Below are 23,241 nucleotides of genomic sequence, written 5' to 3'. Positions count from 1 at the left end.
GTACCCTAGCTAGCCTGAAAATTGAGGGTTCAAATTCCAAACCTGAAACCTGAGTGTAGAATGTAGACTGACAATCTGTGCAATATCGAGAGTGAATTGCAAGTTAGAGGTGCCACCTTTTGGGTGAATCTTAAAAACCAAATCTTTGTCTCCACATGTTTCTCTACTTACCACTGGGTCTATTCAGGTCCTTTGGAAATTAACTTCACACATGTCCTTGTCGAGTAGGATTCTTTGGCATCATTTTGAATGAGATTAACAAGTTTGCTTGTTGTTCAGATTAATACTTACTTATTAAATTATCCAGTTGCCTACCATTCCGCAGTTTACATTTTGCTGTATAAACCTCCCTCCCCCTTGTTTGACATCAACGATGGGAAGAAAAATGAGAAATATGATGGGAATAAGGAAAACCAGTCCCAATTTTTCCCTCAAAGTTTGATTGGCAAATTCAGTTTCTCAGTATTGAGCAGCAATCTTCTAATTTCCATATATTTGCATCTTATTTCAAACCCAATTCATCTTGATGTATAAATTGGAGCAGGTACCCTGGCAAGGGAAACACATTGAATGTTTGTCCTGACCATTACACAACTGCTTCTTCAGAACAATATCACTTCATGTCCCATAGCCCCCATTCACAATGATTATTCGTCCACTCACGCAGCATCAGAGAACAACCAGTCTCACTATATCATCATGCCTGCTCTCAGACTAACTCACGCAGCACTTCAGTTTTGGAATTCAGGGACACTAATGACTTGTATGTATCTGCTAGGTTGCTTTGCATGGATGGATAAACAAACATCTCATACATTTGGTGAGGATGCATCTTTTGGCTCTTAGTTTGCTTTCTTAGCCCTCAAGCAGTCTATCATTTACTTGGAAGCCGCTAGACTCTATGTACTTCACATTGTTATCACGGGGCACACTCACCGACTTCAACATTGGTTTACTAATGGCCATCCTGTGTGTGTGGCATGTGTTTCTATTTAGCACACAGGGTTTTTATTGCCCATTACAGGCTGCCAGTCTCTGTCACTTACATTGCGTTTCAGTGCAAAGGGAGACGCAGGAAACTTGTAACAGTGGACAGCACTGAACAAGTCAAGCTTTCATTCAGATAGGGTGAACAAGTCATTGTTTGGTACATTACTATGCATATGTAAAACCCAGTGAGTGAGTAAGACTTGCGGAGGATGCAAAAAGCCTGGGGTCTAATAAATGGACATAATGCATATGGAGAGTTAAGTACATGAACTTTGGAGGTAGGCTTGCAACTGCAGAGTCAGAGAGTGTAGTGGAATTATAAGTGTGAAGTAGCGGAGAGAAGATAGTGGCACCTACCCTTGTGAAGTACTGAAGAACATTAACCATCTTTATACACTGTGAGGTGTTCCTTTTCACCTGGGACACAGCACAGCCCAAGACTACAATCCATGTACAGATAACTGTGTCTGGTGGCATGGTTGCTTGTGTTAGTCAGTTGGAAAAAGGACTGCCCTCTTCTCTATTACCCTCACTACCCTGTCCGCAATTACCTCCAGATCTCTATACAAGTCACAAGCTTTGCTTTCCTATGGGTCATATGTTTGGGAATAATGATGGGTAGGAGGGCCCTGGCTTGCAGCATCTAAATGGATAAAGAGTTGGGCATTAAATATGGTGCTAGACCCATGGAAGCCAAAAGGTCCCAGCAGTGATGAGCATACTCTGGCCACATGATTACCTGTGAAAGGCATCTGTGAGTTGACTGTGTAATTAATGAGGTGAAGAGAGTAAGATTGAATGAAAAAAGTCACTCTATAGACTGGGTGTCATGAATCTCACTCAACAATACCCTTTAAGTGCAAATGGGAAAATTCAGCTCATTGTTATTCCCTACATCAATATCTATGCTTCCGTCATGCTTCATGAACTTTTTAGTCATTTCAAATATCAAAGAGATTGCGAAGGCATAAACTAAGTTTAAATTCTTGGCTGTTAATTTAGATTTGTATACACTGGAGTTTGGAAAATCAGGTGATGACTTTGTTAAAACATAGAACATCTTGAGGAGATTTGACAAAGTAGATGTAGAGTGGATTCTTCTCATAGAAGAATCTGTAACTAGGTGTCACTGTTTTAAAATAATGGGATGCCTAGTTAGAACAGAAAAGACTTCTTTTAATTTCAGGGGTCATGAGTCTTTTGAACTCTTCTGGAAAAGTTGGTAGAAGCGGAAACTTTGAATATTTTTAAGGCAATGACAGATAAATTGTTTGGAAGCAACAGGGTGAAAGATTATCAGGGGTAGGTTGTAATACAATTTGAGATTACAATTAGGTTGTCCATGATCCTGTTAAATGGTGCAGACTCAAGGGGCTGATTGGCCTACTCCTGCTCCTTGTTCGTCTGTTCATCTTTCAATGGATCTGAATTTTATCAACATTTAGGAAAACTGCTTCAGTCCCATCTCTACATTTGGTCTAAGTAGTCCATCCATAAAAGATTATATGATAAAGAACAAGATTTTTGATTTTCTAAAATATATATTTTAAGGTAATTAGTCTTATGAGGGATCAGTGAAAACTAAATTATCCATTTGCATTATACACACGTAGAATGTAGGAAATCATATAGTTCTTTTTGCTGAATATATATATGTATTGCTCAATATATTTTGAAATGTGTACCATTGAAACTTTTTCAACCATGATAGCCATATTATGAGTAGTTCTAGTATCCTTTTCAAAGAATGACTTCAATCACGTCCTGTGAATTGTAAAGACCAGCCTCGGGTGACTGTCTGTGTGGAGTTTGGACCTTCTTCCTGTGGCTGTGTGGGTTTCCTCTGGGTGCTCCGGTTTCCTCTCACGATCCAAAGATGTGTAGGTTAGATGAATTGGTCATACTAAAATTGCCCATAGTGTTCAGGAATGTGTAGGTTAGGTGCATTAGTCAGGGGTAAAGATAAGACAATAGGGTAGGGATGGGTCTGAGAGGGTTACTCTTCAGAGGGTCAGTGTGGACTTGGTAGGCCGAAGGGCCTGTTTCCACACTGTAGAAATTCTATGATTCTATGATTTGGTGACAGGCTAATTTCCAGAAATAAGCCTAACTCTGCTGTTTTCTTGGCTAAACCCTTTTAAAGACCTTACCCAAGCACTTGGCAAATACAACATAAATCCATAATGACAATACCATTTGTTGTTACATTATCTTACTTCCATTACTTTGCAGCAAGAGATGATGGAACAGCCTTACATTCAATGTATGATAGACCAATTGTTTCCAAACTAAATTTATTGCACTTCTACAGAACGTAATTAAAACCAGAGCTTCAGCATTTATATTAGATATGGAAATTAAAAGCAGGGAGCAGCAAGGATTTTTAAGCACAGTCAATAATTTATTAAATAATAAGTATTTACAATGAAAAAACATCTATCTTGTTTGCCTACCTGTGTACAGAAGGAATATGGTTTAGTGCAGGATGGGTGGCAGTGTCTGGTAGCAGTTGGCTGATTTCTGGGAGAACATCCTCCTAAATTTAATAAATTCAACAACATTATGCATTCATAAGCTTCAATAATACTGAAGACTGACAATTCTTTAAAAACTATACGCTTTAATAATGTACTGTTTATTAACACTACTAAAATCATGCAGAAATTGGAAATGTAAGAGCACAGCTATGACACAGCCTTATGAATTATGAATTCAACTACCAAAGATTCAATAAATTGTAACTTTACAATATGTTCTGGTTTAACGATATCATGTTCAACATGGCATATATTTTACAATGTTTTGTCAGAAGGAGCCAAGGACAAAAAATATTCTTCATGTTCCTGTCTGCCATGAAGATGTCTTAAGTTCTCAAGAAGAAAGTTAACTTTACAGTGTAGCTACAGCTTGCCACTATGCACTTTTGCCCAACCCCCAACACCACCCTGGCTTACCACTGGGAGGCAACCAGGCTCCATCTTCAGGACCCATCTTCTTTTAAAAATCCAAACTGCATGTTATGTTATGCCCTCAACTGATATTTAAATGAGCAGCTTTGTGCCATTGTACTTTTGATTTCTCAATCTTTCCACACTGACCAAAGAACGAGATTAAAGTTGTATTTCCCATTTTCAGGCACATAAAGCAAGCAAGAAAATTTAAGCCTCTTACCCAGCAAAAATTATTTAACATTTATTATAGTCTGAAAAATATCTTAGTGATTGTAATTTTTTTTGAGTTGATTTATTATTGACACATGCGCCAAGACACAGTAAAAAACAATGTTTTGCTTGCTAACCAGATGAATCATACCTTCCATAAGGACATCTGGATAATGGAGAATAATGAAGTAACACCATGTCTGGGGAAGGCCGAAATTGTCACGATAGGCATAACAAACTCAAATAACAGGGCTTTTTACGCTGGTTTTTAAGATGGTGAGATTCAGCAGGGTTGAGAAAGCAGTTTCAGAACATGGGGCAAGATAGTTATAAGAATAGCCGCTGGGCATAAAGCAGTGAAGATTTATTTTGGGTTTAGAGGACTCAAGGACATTTACAAGGTAAAGATGCTGGAGTGGTTTATAAGAGATAGGGAAGCTGAGATCATGGAAATATTTACAAATGAGTGGAAGAATGCTGAAATGGATTGCTACGGTCAAGGGAAGCTGGCGCACATCGGCACAGGAGGAGATGTGGACTTTATTATGTGTCAGGACATAGATATGTACCATTAGGAATAAAATTCAACTTATGAAAGACAAAAGCAATGTAAGGATAATGATGTTGAAACAAAAATTGGGTGTAAATTAATGGGTGAAGTCGGGAAGATGTAGCTTTATGGATGTGGAAGTTTGTTTTGAGGTTAGCTCATGGAGGTTGGAAGATGAGCTCAGAATGAACCAAGGTTTCACGTCCCTGGACTATAGCTGAGGTGGAACCAGGAAGGAGACAGGGTCAAAGATTGAGGCATATAACCATTTACAAAATCAAAAAAAGATGGAATCAGTTTTGGAAATAATAAGAAACAGAAGTAGTCAGTCTGATGCATTCATCCTAAAATAAATAGAGGAATTTAATGAAAAAGATGAACAATTACTCAAGATCAAACACTGACAGAAACTGTTACCCTGATTATTCAGTCTCTGTCAATTGGATGCAGAATATAAAGTTAGATATGGTTTACCTGTCACATTCACACCATCTGAGCGGACACACCATACAGTTCGTTCATTACCATTCCAAGAGCTTGTCCTCCACTCATATTCATGACAATTTCCCTCTAGAAATAAAATATTCAAATTGTTCGTTGCAGGAAGAAAATTCAACTTACTTTTACTTCATGAATTTGAATTTAGGCCATCAAAATAAAAATAAAAAGGCAAAACGTGAGGCTCTCATTAATTTGAAGCAGTGATTTTGAAAGGCATGATGAGAATGCAAGTACAAAGTTACCAGAAAAAATGTCACCATGAAAAGAAACTTAAAAATAGACTGCTTTTTACCTTATAGTTTTAAACCTCCTTGGATTGGAGCATATATATGAACATTCCTGTTATCTCTGAAGTTGAATACTACACGTATTGTACTCATTTATTTTGCATCAAACTAGGTAAAGGAGGTCATACTTTCACAACCCATGTGTTGAGGCTTTAAGCAGACCTAAATGTGCTGAAATTACCCCTTGTGAGGTTTTAAGCACAAATGAAAATGGTGAAAATGAATGTGACAGTATGTTAGATTAAGTGATTAACGAATACAAATTATGGAACATGATAAAGGTCATATGACCCATCAAATCCTCTTTTGCAGACCATGTACAACTTACCCTATCATGGAGCTTAATCAAGCCTTTTGACTCCTGGAGGGAAAATACTGCATTAAAACTTTCTTAAACCCAAAGGTTATTTAACATGTACCAGAACATTCACCCATTATTCACATCTCCATTATTTCAAGTCAGGAAGGCACGCAGATATCAAACATAATAGCTCCAACCCTTTGCAATACCAAGCATCATTTTTATTCTTCACATATTCCAATCAGCACAGAATTTCAGCACTGCACTCCTTTGACAATTCTCCATGCCTCTGATCTTCATTCTCTTGAATAGTACCACAACAAAACTAACTTGATATTCAAGTAAGTATGAAACAAGTTAATTTAAAAATGTAAATGACATGGCATCTGTAATTTAATGTTAAATTTTGAAATCATTTTGAATAAAGTAGGAAAATAATTCATATGCAGTTTTCAGAAATGGGGATGTCTTTATTGACCTTATGTTCTTCAGCAGTCATCTTTATTAGTACCTTTAATTATTTTCAGTCGAGGTCAGAAGCTGATAAGCTTCAAATTTAGTTCTGTGGAGGTGAAGGGCAAAGGCTTTCAAATTGAACTAGATTAAAGTAACTTTCAATTACACATGTATCTTTCAGTGTGATCTATCTCTGAATGGACATTGCAAATTGCACTTTAAGGTTATTTTAGCAGCACAGAACTGCTCACTGCCAGCAACAGAGACCAATTTTCAATCTTATCTCTTTATAACAGTGGTGCACAACACATGGCTTATGCACCGCTTCCAGACAGCAAAGCTTTGTGAAGGCTCAGTTAGCACTTATAATTTTGTGAAATGCTGAATAGTTCAATTGCACTGACCCAGGTGGACAGATTTCAAATGCAGTTTCCTTTTCTCTGTATGTTTTTGTCTCCTTTTCTTTTGTTTTTCTTCTTCTTTACTTTTTTTTCCATGTTGTCTCCTTTCCTGCAGAATTTCCTTTTCTATTCCACATACTCTTGCTAATGAGAAGGAAACTATTCCAGGAACATTCCATTGGTAGAAGTACTCACTTCATCCAAGTCCGTGGCAGTGCCAAAAGAATGCCGTCGTCAATTGCCGATTTACCTTTGACTAACCCACATGACCTTCACTCAGACTCTAAACTAGCAGCAAAAATTGGAACGTTCAACACATATAACTTAGATTTAAAACAGAATCAAAGCTTCAAATAAATATTGAAAATCAGAAGTCTTAGTTTAACTTCTGAGAAGATTCACTGAACTCATTCCAGAACATGGTAAAAACAAAGACTGCAGATGCTGGAAACAGATTCTAGATTAGAGTGGTGCTGGAAAAGCACTGCAGTTCAGGCAGCATTAAAGGAACAGGAAAATGACATTTCGGGCAAAAGCTCTTCATCAGGAATATGAAGGGCTTTTGCCCAAAACGTCGATTTTCCTGCTCCTCGGAAGCTACCTGAACTGCTGTGCTTTTCCAGCACCACTCTAATCTAGAATCATTCCAGAATATGGGCTTGCCTTACGAAGAAAGGTTGAGTGGATTAAACCTCTCCATGCTGGAGTTTAGAAGGAATAAGAGGTGACCTTATTGAACAAACAAAATCTTGAGGAAAATGGATAGAGTGGACAACTGGAGAATGTTTTCTCTTGTGGGAGAGATTAAAATGAGAGACGTAGGTTAAGAATGAGGTCCTCTGTTTAAAACAAAGTTGGGGCATTTTATTTCTTTCTCTCAGATGTTCATTACAGTGTGGAATTGTCTTCTCCAGAACATAGTAGATATGAGATCTTTAAATTTATTCAACCTTAATTTCAGTAATTTTTGACTGACGAGGGAGTCAAATGCAGACAGGAAAGTGGAACCAAAAGCACAACAAGATTAACCACCATTTTGTTGATTAACATGCTTGCATTTTTGGCTCTAACTTAATCTGTTCAACCTTGCTTCATAGGCTCTATCTTTCTCCCTAACAACAGACTAAACCTGAATCTTTATACTTTAGCATGCTCTCCTACTTAGCACCAAGGTGCGCTTCCAACTATATATTCATTTGGGTATGTTCATCTCTGTAATATCCCCCATCTTTTCCCTCCCTCAGTTCATCTATTAGTGAAATCTTCATTCATGCCTTTTCCTCTAGGTTTGAATATTGCAATGTCATCCTGGCTGGTGTCTCATGTTTTACCCTCTGTAATCTCAAAATCATTTTAAAAATTTGCTCACCGTGTCCTGCTACTTGCTGCTTGTGTTGCCCTGCTCGCACCAACTCCCAGGAATCTAATATCACCACATTGTTGATTTACAATGGCTCACAGGAAAGAAACACTTTGATTTTAAATTGTATACCTTGGATTCAAATCCTTCCATGTGTGCTTATAAAGTCCCCCAATTCAATGTTGTGAGATGTGGAGGTGAACTTTGAAGTAGTGGTGTTTAGAAGTGGCTTTTGTAAGAAGTGTTGGTGAGATGTTTCAATGCAACTTGTAGATGGTACACAACTGCTACAGTGTCTTTGTGGTGGAAGGAGTAAGTGTAGAAGATGGTGAATGAGGTGCTAATCAAAGAGACTGCTTTGCCTGGATGATGTTGAGCTTCTTGAATGCGGTTGGAGCTGCACCATCTAGGGAATTGGGGAGGAGTCCATCATACTCCTGACTTCACCATACAGATTTGGTCATGTTTTGAGGAGTCAGAAAGTGAATTACACACCTAAAAAACTCCTTGTCTGTGAATTTCCCTTGTATATGTCTAATCTAGTTTAGTCCACGTCAGTGGTGAGCCCCAACAATTGCAAATGAGGATTCAGCGTTGATAATGAATGTCAAGGATTAATGTTGGATTCTCTGTTGTTGGAGATAGTCACATTGACTGGCATTTGTGTGGCATGAATGTTACTTGCAGTCACCCTCATTCAATTCAGTTTTTGTGTTGATGTTAGGATCAAGGCTAGGCCTGGCAGAACCAAACCAAGTGTTAGTGAGCAGATTATTGTTGAGCAAATACAGCTTCGTAGCACTATCAATGATGCATCCACAATTGAGAGTAGACTTATGCGATGGTAATTGGTTGGATTGGATGGGACCTACCTAGTTCCTCATTCCCAATGAAGGGCTTATGCCCGAAACGTTGAATCTCTTGCTCGTCGGATGCTGTCTGACCTGCTGTGCTTTTCCAGCACCACACTCTCGATTCTGGTCTCCAGCATCTGAGGTCCTCACCTTCTCCTAGTTGATTTAAATCTTACTGTGAAGCCTCTTCCATAAATGCCTACTCTGAAGAAGTTCTCTTTCTCTCTCTACAAGGATCTCAATGAGTCTCTCTTTCACTGCACCCCCCCCCCCCCCCCCGCCAAGTCATCTCCTCTGCCCTGAAGCCTTTCAGCTATATCCTGAAGCAGATATACTACCACAGCCACATCTCCTTCCTTCCTTCCTGATGAAGGGCTTATGCCCGAAATGTGGATTCTCCTGTTCCTCGGATGCTGCCTGACCTGCTGTACCTTTCCAGCACGACACTCTCAACTGGGACATACCTGGCCAAATTCCCAAATTACTGAATAGATACCAACATTGTAACAGGGCTAGAACAGCTTGGCTAGGTATGGAGCTAGTACTAAAGTACAGATCTTCAGGAAAAATACCAAATGTTGTCAGGACCTTTTCAGTACCAATGCCTTCAGCTTGTTTTCGATAACACATGGTGTGAATGGATCGGCTGAGGTCTGGCTTGTATGATATTATTTTTATTTGTTCATGGGATGTGGAAGTCATTGGTTATGTCAGCAGTTATTTCCCTTTCTCAGTTGCATTGAAGAAGGTGATGCTAAGTTGTCTCTTGAATCACTGCATTCTTATGGTGTACAGTGCTGCTAGAAACGAAGTTGAGCAATAATGACCACAATGAAGAAACTGTAATATATTTCCAAATTGTTGCCCTTTGATGTTTCCAAGCTAATCTATGTATGTCTGGTGCTGCTCCTGACATGCACTCTTAATTGCACAAGTGTTGACCCCCTGGCTTATTGATAATGGCATAGCAGGAGTTATGTTGAGGTTACAGATTGTGGGTGAATACAATTTTGTTTCTGCTGATGGCCCACAGTGCTAACTGGATGCCCAGAATTGAGATGCTACTGCTGTTCAAAATCCATTTGGAGGGCAAATATGTGAAGGTGAGTCTTCATCGCCACAATGCCTGTGCAGTGGTGACTCCAGCCATATTATCATAGGCATGTAAATCTACTACAGATAGATTGGTCAGGACAAGCTTAAAATCAGCATTTTTGCCCGTCCATTGTTTGCCCATCGTTAAGATGGTGGTGGTGAGCTGCTTTCTTGAATCACGGCAGTCCATTTTGAAAAGAGGGCTTTGCAAGGTAAATAAAACAGACTGTGCCATTGCCTTTTCAGCTCATTGCCGGTCGTCCACTTGCTTTCATTTCTCTAGTGAGACTTTGTAGCATAACAAGTGAGCTTAATGGCAACCATGTACTCACTGCTGATAGTTGTCAAAATCTAAACTGGTCACACATTTCCTTTGGGGGAGAGAAATTTGCCATCCTTAGCTAGGCTGGCCTACATGTGACTCCAGATCCACAGCAACATTGTTACCTTTTAACTTCACTCTGTGTAATTACATTCTGGCCATGCCAGTGATGCCAAAATCCCACAAATATTTCAAAAAGGCATACATACAAACTAGGGGTTTCCTAGACTATTTGAATGTGCATCGCAGTGGCTCTCAAGTTACAGATGGCCCAGAACGAGACGAGAATGTCAGGAGTTCTCTCCATAAAGAATATTGGTGAAATAGATAGTTTTCAAAAGAAAACGGTTTTATGGTCACCAGTAAAATTGCTTTACATTGCAGATTTTATCAATTTAATTCAAACTTCACCATCAGTCTTTGTTAGATTCTAACCTATATCCCCAAAGTATTAACCTGGGTCTCTGGATTAATAGCCCAGTGACAATATTCTTACAACATGATCTCCTATCTGACATGGTATCACTTTATATAATATATTGTGATCTGAAGAAGCGTCCGACTGAACTTGAAATGCTAATTCTGTTCCTCTCTCTCCACAAATGTAGCCTGCTCTGAGTTCCACCAGAACTTCCCATTTTTCTTTCCAGTCTTCAGTTATTCACAGTATCTTTTTCTCCTACTGTATCTCCTTATTATCCACTTATTTATTTTAGTTTCATTTTTATTTCACAATGCTCCCATAAAGTGCTTTTGGAGATTCTATTTAATTTAAGGTGCCACATTTAAGATATTGCTTTTGTAATGGGCTTCAAGACTGCAAACTATTCATTCTGACTTCTGAAACATTGGTGGGAAGAATGGCATATTGCCAAAGTTGTTTGACAAGAATTCATCAGGACAAATGCAAGAATGCCAAATTTCAAACAGCCCAATTTTAGATCTAGCATTGCTCAATTAAGCAGGGTTGATTCATAAACTCATTATAAACATCATCTGGAAACTAGATCAGGAAGTTAAGGAGGTAGAAAACAGGAAACTGTAGGCCAGCTAGCTTGATGGTCTCCTCTCCCAGACCTGTTGAGTTTTTCCAGTAATTTATGTTTAAATGTTTGATATCTATCATGGGGAATATAGTTGAATCAATTGTTAAGGACATTATATCTAAGCACTCGAAAAAGCTTCACATTTAATTGGAAAGCATCAATGTGGCTTTGTGAAAGTAAAATTATGTTAAATCAATTTACTGGAGTTCTTTGAAGGAGCAACATATCCGATGGATAAAGGGAAACCTGTAGGGGTAATGTACTTGGATTTCAGGAGGCATTTGATACATCAAAAGTCATTAAGCAGCATAGGAGCTCATGGTGCAGGAGCTACATGGATAAAATATTGGCTGGCTGGCACAAAAACATACAGTATGCATAAATGGGTATTTCTTTAATTGACAGGATATGGTAAATGTAGAGTTCCACAGGGTTCTATGGTGGGGACTTCTTAAAAAAAAGATATAAGTGATTAAATGGGATGTGCCAAAGTTTGGTTGCTAAATTTGCCGATGACACAAATGTAAGTGGGAAAGCATGTTGTGAACAGAACTTAAAGATGATGCATATATATGCAACTAATGAGTGGGCAAAATTCTGGCAGATGGAGAATTTTGTTCACTTTTTATGTGATTGCAATGCTGGACAAGTCAGATCCCAGAGTGAAAGCTGGTCTTATGAACTAAAAGTTTAATTTTGTCATTTTTTTGAAAGTTGCAATGCACTTTTAACATCATAAGGTATTATAAATATAAAATGGAAAAAACACATTATATTTCCCAAGTAAGAAGTATTTGAAATGGTCTTACTACAAATATTAGAGTTAAGTATTTACTTTTAACATTGCCTTTTACCCTCAACACAAATTACAGGTATTTAAAACTCAATGAAAGTTCATCCTGTTTCCAATTTAAAAATCCTTGTTCAGTGGAAATGGCTGCAATTGCTTTATTTTTGGCAAGCTCCATCTTTTACTCAGTGTGATTCCGTCAGTTAATGACACTTCCTGAGCCCTTTAAACAAACAACTAACACAGTCGAAAAATGTGGCGCTGAAAAAGCACAGCAGGTCAGGCAGCATCCAAGGAGCAGGAAAGTTGACATTTCAGGCATAATCCCTTCAGCCCTTTCTGATGAAGGGCTTATGCCCGAAGTGTAGATTCTTCTGCTCTTTGGATGTTGCCTGACCTGCTGTGCTTTTCGAGTGCCACACTTTCCGACTCTGATCTCCAGCAAATGCAGTCCTCATTTTCTGTTAAGAAACTAACAAAGCTCACTTATTGTTGCTGGAACTTTAGCCAGATAAGACCTCTTTTATCCTGTGTTAACTGCATTGCTGCTGTTATGTTTTTTTTTGTTTTTGAAAGACCTATTCTTTCAAAATGAAACCTATACACTCACTGACCTTTTGGATGTTTCTATCTTCTGAAAATAATTTGTTTCAGCCCCTGTCTTCCTGTTCCCTAGGAGATCTTTCTTGCTGAGCAAAAGCCACTTTTTTCTACCTTTGTCTCTAAAGCACTGATTATTCACATCAAGGGTTTTAAATGCATAATTTAAAATGCATGTAAAGAAACATCCAAACAACCTGACACCAATCACAGAATTGAAAAATCAAACACAATTTTAATATCGAAAATACTAACCAAGCTTAAAACCGTACATTGTTCTATCTACATTAACACCCAGGTTTCCGGATGATAATAGTATATCCTGAACCTTTAGAGAAGAATAACTAGACTAATACCTGGAAACAGGGGGCATATCCAATAAGGAAAGTTTGGGCAGATTGGACTTGTTTCCATTAGAATTTAAAAGAGTAAGGGATGACTTGACTGAAGTAAGTGAGATCATAAAGAATCTTGACAAGGCAATGTGAAAGCCATATTTTTTTTTGTGAATGAGATTAGAATTAGGGAGCAATGTTTGAAAGTTAGGCTTAACTCTTTCAAGACAGATGCAACATTGGAACTCTGCCTCAGATGTTAGTAGAGGCAGAGTCGTTGAATACATTTAAGACAGAGATAGATTGATTTTCTTGCCTAGCAAGAATCTAAGATTACTCAGTGTAGAATAGCATGTAATTCAAACAACAAACTATTGAATTATGCAGCAAACACATGGACTGGGTGGCCACTTTCTGCTTCCAATGTTTATATGATGGTAAAGGCTCCAACATTCTTACCATCATATATTCACCATGAACCTTTCCTGCACTTACTGCCAACATTGGCACTTCCACTTGCTAGATTTAAAGCATGGCAGATCTCCTGCTCCTTTGATGCTGCCTGACTTGCTGCGCTTTTCCAGCAACACAGTTTTTCAGTTTCAGGCATAGTCCCTTCATCAGGAATGTGGAGGGGGAAGGGGCAGAGAGATAAGTAGGAGAGTGGGATGGGGATGGGTAGAAGGTAGGTGGGAAGGCAATAGCTGAATGCAGGTGGGGGGTAATTGTGCTAGATCAGTGGGGAAGATGGAGTGGATAAGTAGGAAGGTAGACAGGTAAGACAGAGGGAAAGTGAGGACTGCAGATGCTGGAGATGAGAGTTGAAGAGTGTGGTGCTGGAAAAGCACAGCCAGTCAGGCAGCATCCGAGGGACAGGAAAGTCCATGTTTCGAGCATAAGTCCTTCATCAGGGATGAGGCTTGTGGGCCAAGGGAGTGGGTGGATATGATTTGGTGGTGGAGAAGGCCAGTGGAAAACAGGGAGGGAGACATGTAGTGGTTGGCCACTGGCGGTGGGATTGTTTGGTGTGTGTGTCCCAGAGATGTTCCCTGAAACACTCTGTGAGTTGGTGTCCTGTCTCCCCGATGTAGAGGAGACCACACCAAGATGGAGTAGATGAGGTGGGTGGATGTACAAGGAAATCTCCTTTGGAAGTGAAATGATCCTTTGGGGCCTTGGATGGAGGTGAGGGGGGAGGTGCGGGCAAAGGTTTTATACCTCGTGCAGTGACTAGGGAAGGTGCTGGGCCATCTTCACTGTTGAAGACACAAGTTTTATGCTATAGATAAAGATATGCTAGGTGCTAAAAAGACCAAAGACATTCAGGAAATTAATATCTGCTGTGATAAAAGGGTAATGGAGAATCACAGCAACTATAGTCTTACCAGGACCTGATAATAACTCCATCTAGAGTTCTGAAGGAAGTAATTGCAGATTTAGTGCACAGCCCACTCTGTCCAAACTTCCCTCATTGGGCATGCCTCCACATTCCAGGTATCAATCTAGTTATTTTTCTCTAAAAGCTCAGGATAATAATTTTTAAAGATCTTCTACCTTCTCAAAGAGCACAAACTATTTGGAAGCGAGGAAATGTGACAGCACTATTCAAGAAAGAAGGGAGAATGCAAATACATGACTACCTGCCAGGCATCAATCATTGGCAAAGTGCTGGACCCTATTACTCTGAAGGACTAAACAATAAACTGAGACACTTATAATATGAGTAGACAATGAGTAAAGTCAATATGGTTTTATGAAAGACAAATGTTGGTTGACAATTGTATTAGAGATTTGGGAGAATTTACCTTCTAGAGTAGAGAAAGCAAAACCTGTAGATGTAGATGTGGTGTATCTGGATTTTCAAACAGCAGTTGATCACAAAAAGCTAATAAACTAATTGAGTTGGGGATTGACTATACAATGGAGAGAATAGCAAAGAGAAAGGATAATAAGGTTATTTTCAAATTGGCAGGTTCTGGCTACTGGTGCACAAATTAGTGTTGGGGCCTCAGCATTTTACTATCTATAGGAATGACTTGGCTAACAAGAAGGTGAATAGTATATTCAAGATTGCTGATGATATAAAACCAGCTGGAGTTAAATTATTAAAAAAACACAGAGAGGGTGTAGAGTGATAAATGAGGAGACAACAAGTTGGCAGATGGACTATAGTATGTGGAGAAGTGAGGTTATTCACTTTTGCCATAAGAATAGGGAATCAAAATATATTTCAAAACATGTGCAATTTGTAAGTGGTCAGTTGGCACTATATAATTTGAATATTGATGAAAAAGGATGTTTGTTTTTCACTTTGCACTCATGAGGACAAAGAGAGGAATGCAATAATTAGGTTAGCACAGCATTTTAAAAAATTCATTCAGGGAAGGTAGGCTTCATGGACTTGGTCAGTATTTACTGGTTATAATTACTTGCCTGTATGGACTGCCTTTTTGGCACACCAAATATCTAATACAGAAGGATTTCCAGGAATTTGACTCAACCATTGTAAAGGAAAACAACATATTTTCCAGCTCAGAATGGCTTTGTAAGTGGTGGTGTTCCTTTGTTTCCCACTGCCCTTATTCTTCTCCATGGTAGAGATTTGAAAAACCTACTGCAGGAGAAATGAATGCAGTTTGAATGACAAGTCAGCTATCAGTGAAGCACCTACAGTTCGATGTGATTTGGTGAGAGTGCAATACGTTAAACAATCCTGAATGCACTAATAGCTGAACTAACAACACGCTTAAGAAAATTGACTATCTCTGAGCAGTGGTAGCCTAAAATTCCCTGTTCTCTCTGTGGCAGTGCCTCACTCAAAACATCAACCATTTAGCAGCTGTTTTTCCTGCAATATTGTTGCCTTTTCCCCTGTAGTATTGTTGTGATAGATTGAAATTTGGCTTTCTCATATCCTTCCTGATAAGCAAGCAAGAAGCTTTGCCTTGTTGATGTTTAGCGTAACATGGGTGTACTCATACAGAAAGTTAGTATATAGGCACGGCAAACATTTATTACAAGTGTATTAGAATATAGGAATCAAGAGGCTTGCCACAACTTAGTGAGACTACACCAGGTGTACGGGGTGCAGTTTCTGACTAAAATTTCAGGAAAGATTTACTTGCAAGGCAGTACAGTAAACATTCACTTGTTTGCTACTTGCAATGAGAGGGTTATATAAGGATGAGAATCTCGGTAAATTGAACCTTTATTCTCTTGCGTTTAAAATGAGAAGTGATCTCATTGATACAAATGAGATTCTGAAGTGGTTTGAATGGTAGACAATAAGATGCTTCTTCTGCTGTTTGGAGAATCTAAAACATGGCAGTACAGATACAGGATAAAGATTTAATCATGTAGGACTGAGATGTCAAAAAGAAATTCTTTATTCAAAGAGTTGTGAATTTTTGGAAGAATGTAGAAATGCCATTGTTGACAATATTTAGGCTAGAAGAGACAAACCATTGGTCTGCTAGACAAAGGATATGGTATGTTCCCAAATTAAGTGGTAAGATATGCAATCAAATAGCCACATTTTCTTCCAAAGCAACATGTCCAACATCGAGGCTGTAGTAATTGAAAACTAGTTCTGTTGGATTGGACATGTTATTTACATATCTGGCTCCTGATGTAACTGTTCTGTTGAGTATTCAGCTGTCACAGGATGCTCCAAGGAGAACAGAAACATTCCAGAGATGCCCTCAAGATCTGGAGAGGTGAAATATCCTTGCCAATTGTTGGAAGTCCCTGCTTTTTCACAACCAAGATGGAGAAGTTTCATCCAGGGACTTTGTTAGGACACAAAGGTAAAGTTTAGGTATCAGTGACAGTACATAAAGCAAAGCCAATGGCCTAGGTGGTATTATTGCTGTTAATCCAGAGACTCAGGTAATGTTTTGGGGACTCAGGTTTGGAATTAGGATTTAGTGAATTTGAATTCACTATAAGTCCAGAATAAAATGTCTAATGATGACCATGAATCCATTGTCAATTATTGGAAAAAACCATCTGGTTCATTAATGACCTTCAAGGAAGGAACTGCCATCCTTACTTGGTCTGGCCAACATGTGACTTCAGACTCACAGCAATGTCGTTGAGTCTTAATTGCCCTCTGGACAATTAGGGATGCGCAATAAACGCTGCCTAGCCAGTGATGCCATCATTCCGTGAATGATTAGTAAAAAATATATTAGACCAGTATTGTGGAATGTGACAGGATTAATTCAAGCACGATTGAGAGTGGATTCATGCTTACTCAAACCAAGTCCAGTCAAAGTTAATGAAGGAGATTTGAGTCAGTGGCAATGAGGATCAAGCGAAGAGCAATAAAAATATAAAACGTGCCAGTAGCATAAGAGTAGAGCCTGGGGAAGTTGGAAAACTGTGAAGTTGAGAGAATTATACTGTTACTTTAAGTACAGCAACTGAGTATGCATAAAAGGAGTTAAATCATAGTGATATCAGATCACAGATGGAACTGAAGCAGCAGTTTATAGGTTTCAAGTAAGATGTCCTCTCTTACCATCTACTAAACAATAATGTTCAATAAACTCTGTACACTTATAAGACTGTAGATTTCACATTAGTATAGAAACAGCAGGAACAAACGACAGTTTGGTGTGAGGTGAAATGTTCATCTGGTAGAGCAGGAAGTAGCCATCACACTCAAAAGAGAAAGTATTAACCAACATGCTTGCATTTTTCACAAATATTTTGAAAGGGCAACTGCAGTTTCCTTTCATCACAGATGACATTATTTGTCATCTTCACAGACTTACAACTAACGGTAATTCATATTGTTGAACACTTTCTGCTTTTGAATATTTTTATTGTGGTATCATGCTTCTTGTGACACGAACTGTCAAAATGGAACAGCAACACTTTTGTTGTTTCTTAACACCTTTTAGTCAATGCAAGTGGCAACACTTCTGATTGCAGTGAACCACACAAGGTTTTCTGCATCCTTAGTTCATCAGTAAGGTTGAAACAATAAAGGGGCATCTAGTATTCATATTGGCACATTCACTTTGCAACAGAAGATCTAATGTGATACAATGCCCATTTGTGATCAGCTTCAAAATCAAGTTTTTAAAGACCTGTTTGAAATTACATTCACTACTGCATCATCACAATGTTGAAGAAAGAAAGAAGGTAACACGATGAACATGAAAGAAAAGCATTCGTCTCTTCAAAACTGTCAATTGCATTAATTTGACAGTCAAAGCTGGAAAGCACCTGATGTCTGAATGGAATTTCCCAACTCTTCATATAATACTTGGTTAGCATTTTCCCTATGTTTTTCTTATGGTGCAGCACAGAGCATTTCTTTGAGAAACAATGTAAATACAGGCTCAAGCAAATACATAGAATGTTGCATAGTGTCCTCTGGTCTCCCTTGTGGGCAAATGATTGCATGCTTAAGTTGTATCATTTTTTGTTGCAAAATCTCGAGGATTAATAAAACACTCACCAGCTTTTATATAAAACTGGGCTGTTGCCTTTTCAGGTGTTTTGGCAAGTTAGTGCAATAATTCACACAAAGGTCTGCAAATGTATGAATATTTTTCACTCCTCATGTACTGCCTATGAACCACTTACAGAACAGTAGATTCTGATTAGGTGAGAAGCAGTAGGCTGGTGCTCTCCTTTCCCACTGCTATTTTAGTGCAACAGCTTGCAGAAGGTACATTCTATTTCAATGAATGCTGAGTTGTTAAGCTAAGTAACAGAGGGGAGATCAAGATCATAATCTTAAGATATAGGATCAGAATTAGGCCATTCCACTCATCGAATTAACTCCACTTTGGCCGATATGTTCCTCAACCCTTTTCTCCTGCCTTCTCCCCATAACGCTTAATGCTCTTACCATTCAAGAACCTATCTATGTCTGTCTTTAATGCACTCAATGACTTGACTTCAGCAATGAGTTCCATTGATTCATCACCCTCTGGCTGAAGAAATTCCTCCTCATCTCAATTGTAAAGGGACATTCTTTCACTCGCAGGCTGTGCCCTCAGGTCTTTGTCTCTCCTAATAGTAGAAACATCTTCACCACATCCTCTCTATTCAGGCCTCTCGTATTCTGTAAGTTTCAATGCGATCATCACCCCACCACTCCCCATCCTTCCAAACTCTATTGAGTACAGACCCAGCATCCTCAACTGCTCCTTATATGACAAACGCTTCATCCTCAGAGTCATTCTTGTAAAACTTCTTTGAATCCCTCCAATACCTGTACATCTTTTTTTTCAATACAGGATCCAAAACTGCTCATGGTGTCACAAATATAGTTGACCAAAGCCTTATATATTTTTAGTTGTACATCACTGCTCTTGTATTCTATCCTTCCCCAAATGAATGCTTTCCAACTGCCAACTGAACCCGAACGTTAACCACAAGCCAATCCTAAACTAGGACATCCGCATTCCTTTGTGATTCATATTGCTGAAGCATTTCCCTGTTTATTAAATAGTCCATTTATTCTTCTTACCAAAGTGCAAAACCTCACATTTTCTCACATTGTCCTCCATCTGTCACTTCTTTGCTCACTCTCCTATCCTGTCCAAGTCCTTTTGCAGTCTGTCTGCTTCCTCAACATTATCCATACCTCCACCTATCCTTTTATTATCTGCAAATCTAGTAACAATGCCCTCAGTTCATTGTTCAGATCATTAGTGTATAACATTAGTGTATAATGGGCGGCATGGTGGCACAGTGGTTAGCACTGCTGCCTCACAGCGCCAGAGACCCGGGTTCAATTCCTACCTCAGGCGACTGACTGTGTGGAGTTTGCACGTTCTCCCTGTGTCTGCGTGGGTTTCCTCCCACAGTCCAAAGATGTGCAGGTCAGGTGAATTGGCCATGCTAAATTGCCCGTAGTGTTAGGTAAGGGGTAAATGTAGGGGTATGTTTGGGTTGCGCTTCGGCGGGTCGGTGTGGACTTGTTGGGCCAAAGGGCCTGTTTTCACACTATAATGTAATGTAATGTAATGTAATGTAATCTAATCTAATCTAGTCACATCCTTATGGCTAATTTCTCAACTAGCAAGCCAAAGAAAGAGAGCTCATTGGAATGTGTGGATGGCCCAAGGTGCACAAAAATAAAATCCCTTAACTCCCTATCATACTTATGTGGGCGGCACAGTGGTTAGCACTGCTGCCTCACAGCGCCAGAGACCCGGGTTCATTTCCCGACTCAGGCTGTGACTGTGTGGAGTTTGCACGTTCTCCCCGTGTCTGCGTGGGTTACCTCCGGGTGCTCCGGTTTCCTCCCACAGTCCAAAGATGTGCAGGTTAGGGTGAATTGGCCATGCTAAATTGCCCGTAGTGTTAGGTAAGGGGTAAATGTAGGGGTATGGGTGGGTTGCGCTTCGGCGGGTCGGTGTGGACTTGTTGGGCCGAAGGGCCTGTTTCCACACTGTAAAGTAATCTAATCTAATCTAAACATGATTAGTTGTGGTCCCAGCACTGACCCCTGTCAAACTCCATATGTTGCCAGCTGCCATGCTAAAGAAAACCACTTAACTCTCACTTTCAGCCTTCAGCGAGTCAGCCAATCCTTTATTGATGCCAGTGCCTAGCTCCTAACTCCATGGGTTCTTATTTTATTAAGCATCATCCTGTGTGATATCTTATCAAAGGATTTTGGAAATCCAAATCGATCATGTCCACTGGCTCTCCTTTGTCTAACTTGCTGATTACCTCCTCAAAGCATTCTATCAGATTTGTCAGACATGACCTCACTTGGTGAAGCTGACTCAGCCCTATTTTACCATGTACTTCCACGTACTCTGCAATCTTACTCTTAATAAAATCTTAGCAAAAAATGAGGTCAGGCAACCAGCATATGCTTTCCTGCCTTCTGCCTCCCTCCATCCTTAAACGGGAGTGTTACATCAGCCAATTTCCAGTACTCAGGGATTTATCCCCCTTTCGAACTTTCAGCTTCCCCAACATCTTCTCCTTAGTTATGGCCATTACACTCACACCTGCCCCCTGACTGTCTTGAAGTTCCACTGTGAAAACCGAAGCAAAATGTATATTCAGTTACTCTGCCATTTCTTTTTTCCTATTTGCCCAGCCTCATTTTTCCATGGTCCAATGTCCACGTTTGCCTTTCTCTAACCTTTTATATGACTAAAAAAATCTCTTACAATCTTCTTCTATATTACTAACTAGCTTACTTTTCACCTATTCCCCCATGGCTTTTTAAAAAAGTTATCTGCTGCTTGTTTTTAAAGGCTTCCCAATCCTCTGGCTCCAACTAACCTTCACCACATTGTATGCTTTTTCTTTTAATTTTATTCTGTCCCTGCCTTCCCTTATCAGCCATGGTTGCCTCGTCCTCCCCTTAGTATGTTTCTTCTTATAGAGTCATAGAGATGTACAGCATGGAAACAGACCATTCAGTCCATCCCATCCATGCCAACCAGATATCCCAACCCAATCTAGTCCCATCTGCCAGCACCTGGCCCATATCCTCCAAACCCTTCCTATTCATATACCCATTCAAATGCCTCTTAAATGCTGCAATTGTACCAGCCTCCACCACTTATTTTGAGATAATTCTTCAATGGAATGAACTTCTGCTGTGGCTCCTAAATTACCCCAGAATCTCCTGCCATTGCTGTTCCAATGTCTTCCCTGAAAGGTTGCCCTGTGCTGATTAGTTCATGGCTCAAGTGGTAATCAAGTGATTATTACTTTTTTGGTTCTGCTTTTTAATTTAATCTCTAGCTGCTCACATTCCATCAGCAGAACTTCTTTCCACTTTCTACCTATATCATTGGTACCCACGTGGATCATGCCAAATGGATCTTTCCTCTTCCATTCCAAGTTCTTCTGCAACCTTGAATGAGATATCCACAACCCAGGCACCAGTCAGGAAATACAGCCATCAGGAATCTCAATCCCGGCTACAGGGAACAGTGCCTATTTTCCTGATTAAACAGCTCCCAATTACAAGTAGGTTTCTCTTTACACTTCTCTTTTGAATGGCTCTCTGTTTGCTCATCCTGTCTACAGGCATCACTGTCATTCACACAGGGAGAAAGAATCTCAAATCTGTTTGACAAGCCTAAGGACTGATGCTCCTTCAGCACTACCTCCTGAATCCCTCTGGCTGCCTTGTTCATAGGCATACACTGCTGTCCCTGACCACTGACTGAATTTGAGGTAGTTGGTCTAAGGAGCATGATCGTGTCCAGGAAACTCTCACTGCTCTCTTCTACATCAGTGTTTGAAGCTTAGACTGCAACTCATCAACTCTGAGCCACATTTCCTAAAGCAATCAACAATTGCTACAGACGTGGTCACTATGAACAACAATGAGGTACGCCTGCTCCCACATAATGCTGTTACAACACATCGCCTGGCCCTGCATCACTATTTTAGTTACTTAGTTCTTAACTTGAGTTTTGAAAATTTCACTGTGGTCGTTTGATTTTTAACCTGTAAATATTTTCCCTATTTAGCTTCGACCTGAAAGTAACATATAATAGTCAAATTAGTAACTATTATCAACCAATGAATTTATGGTTTTCCTAAAATGTCACTCTTTTGTTCTGGCCCCTGATCCAGGGTTTCAACTGATCCTGTAAAAAGGCTTTCCAAACTTTGCACCAAAAAAAAACAAGCAAAAAAGCAGCTCTTCCTCCTGCACTGAATTCCCACACTAGCTCCAAAATCCTCAAACCATCGGGCTATGTCTCACTAAAAGATCAAACTTTGAGTGCACATACCAAATCAGAGGATACAGTCAGGGCAGGAGAGCAAAACAGAAAGTTTGAAACTGAAGGTCATAGAATGACAGGAAGAGACAAAGAGAATATACCCAGGAATACACCAAGACAAGACTTACAAAGATTAAAAAAAAATTGAAAGGTTCTGATATCAGAATGTGCATAGCATTCATAACAAATAAACAAATTGATTGCACACTTTGAAGAAAATAAATATTACGGAAACCTGGCTGCACGTTGACAAGGATTGGGTCCTGAATATTGAGGGACATGTTACATTCAAAAATATAGGAAGGTAGGTAAAACTGGAGGGCTAACACAGCTTATCAAGGATGGCTTTGGTGCAGTAGTAAGTGATGACCTTGGTTCGAAAAATCAGGGTGTAGTATCGACTATAGTATCAGGAATACTGTAGAAAGAGTCACATAAGGATTGCTGTACACAAACAGTAT

At 39.4% G+C, this 23,241-nt stretch overlaps 1 protein-coding gene across 3 annotated transcripts in view; it reads right to left on the bottom strand.

The window, feature by feature from the left end:
* Positions 1-23,241, bottom strand: part of thsd7ba (thrombospondin, type I, domain containing 7Ba) — a 908,760-nt gene that overhangs the window by 37,102 nt on the left and 848,417 nt on the right. For all 3 annotated transcript variants that reach the window (XM_072579697.1, XM_072579699.1, XM_072579698.1), the window contains 2 exons: positions 5,176-5,271; positions 3,444-3,526 (listed from right to left, as the gene is read on the bottom strand). In XM_072579697.1, coding sequence (XP_072435798.1) covers positions 3,444-3,526; positions 5,176-5,271 — 179 coding nt within the window. The remainder of the gene's footprint in view (positions 1-3,443; positions 3,527-5,175; positions 5,272-23,241) is intronic.

This window comes from Chiloscyllium punctatum, chromosome 10 (genome assembly GCF_047496795.1).
Source record: "Chiloscyllium punctatum isolate Juve2018m chromosome 10, sChiPun1.3, whole genome shotgun sequence".
NCBI lineage: Eukaryota > Metazoa > Chordata > Chondrichthyes > Orectolobiformes > Hemiscylliidae > Chiloscyllium > Chiloscyllium punctatum.
This window is presented reverse-complemented; position numbering and strand designations above follow the sequence as displayed.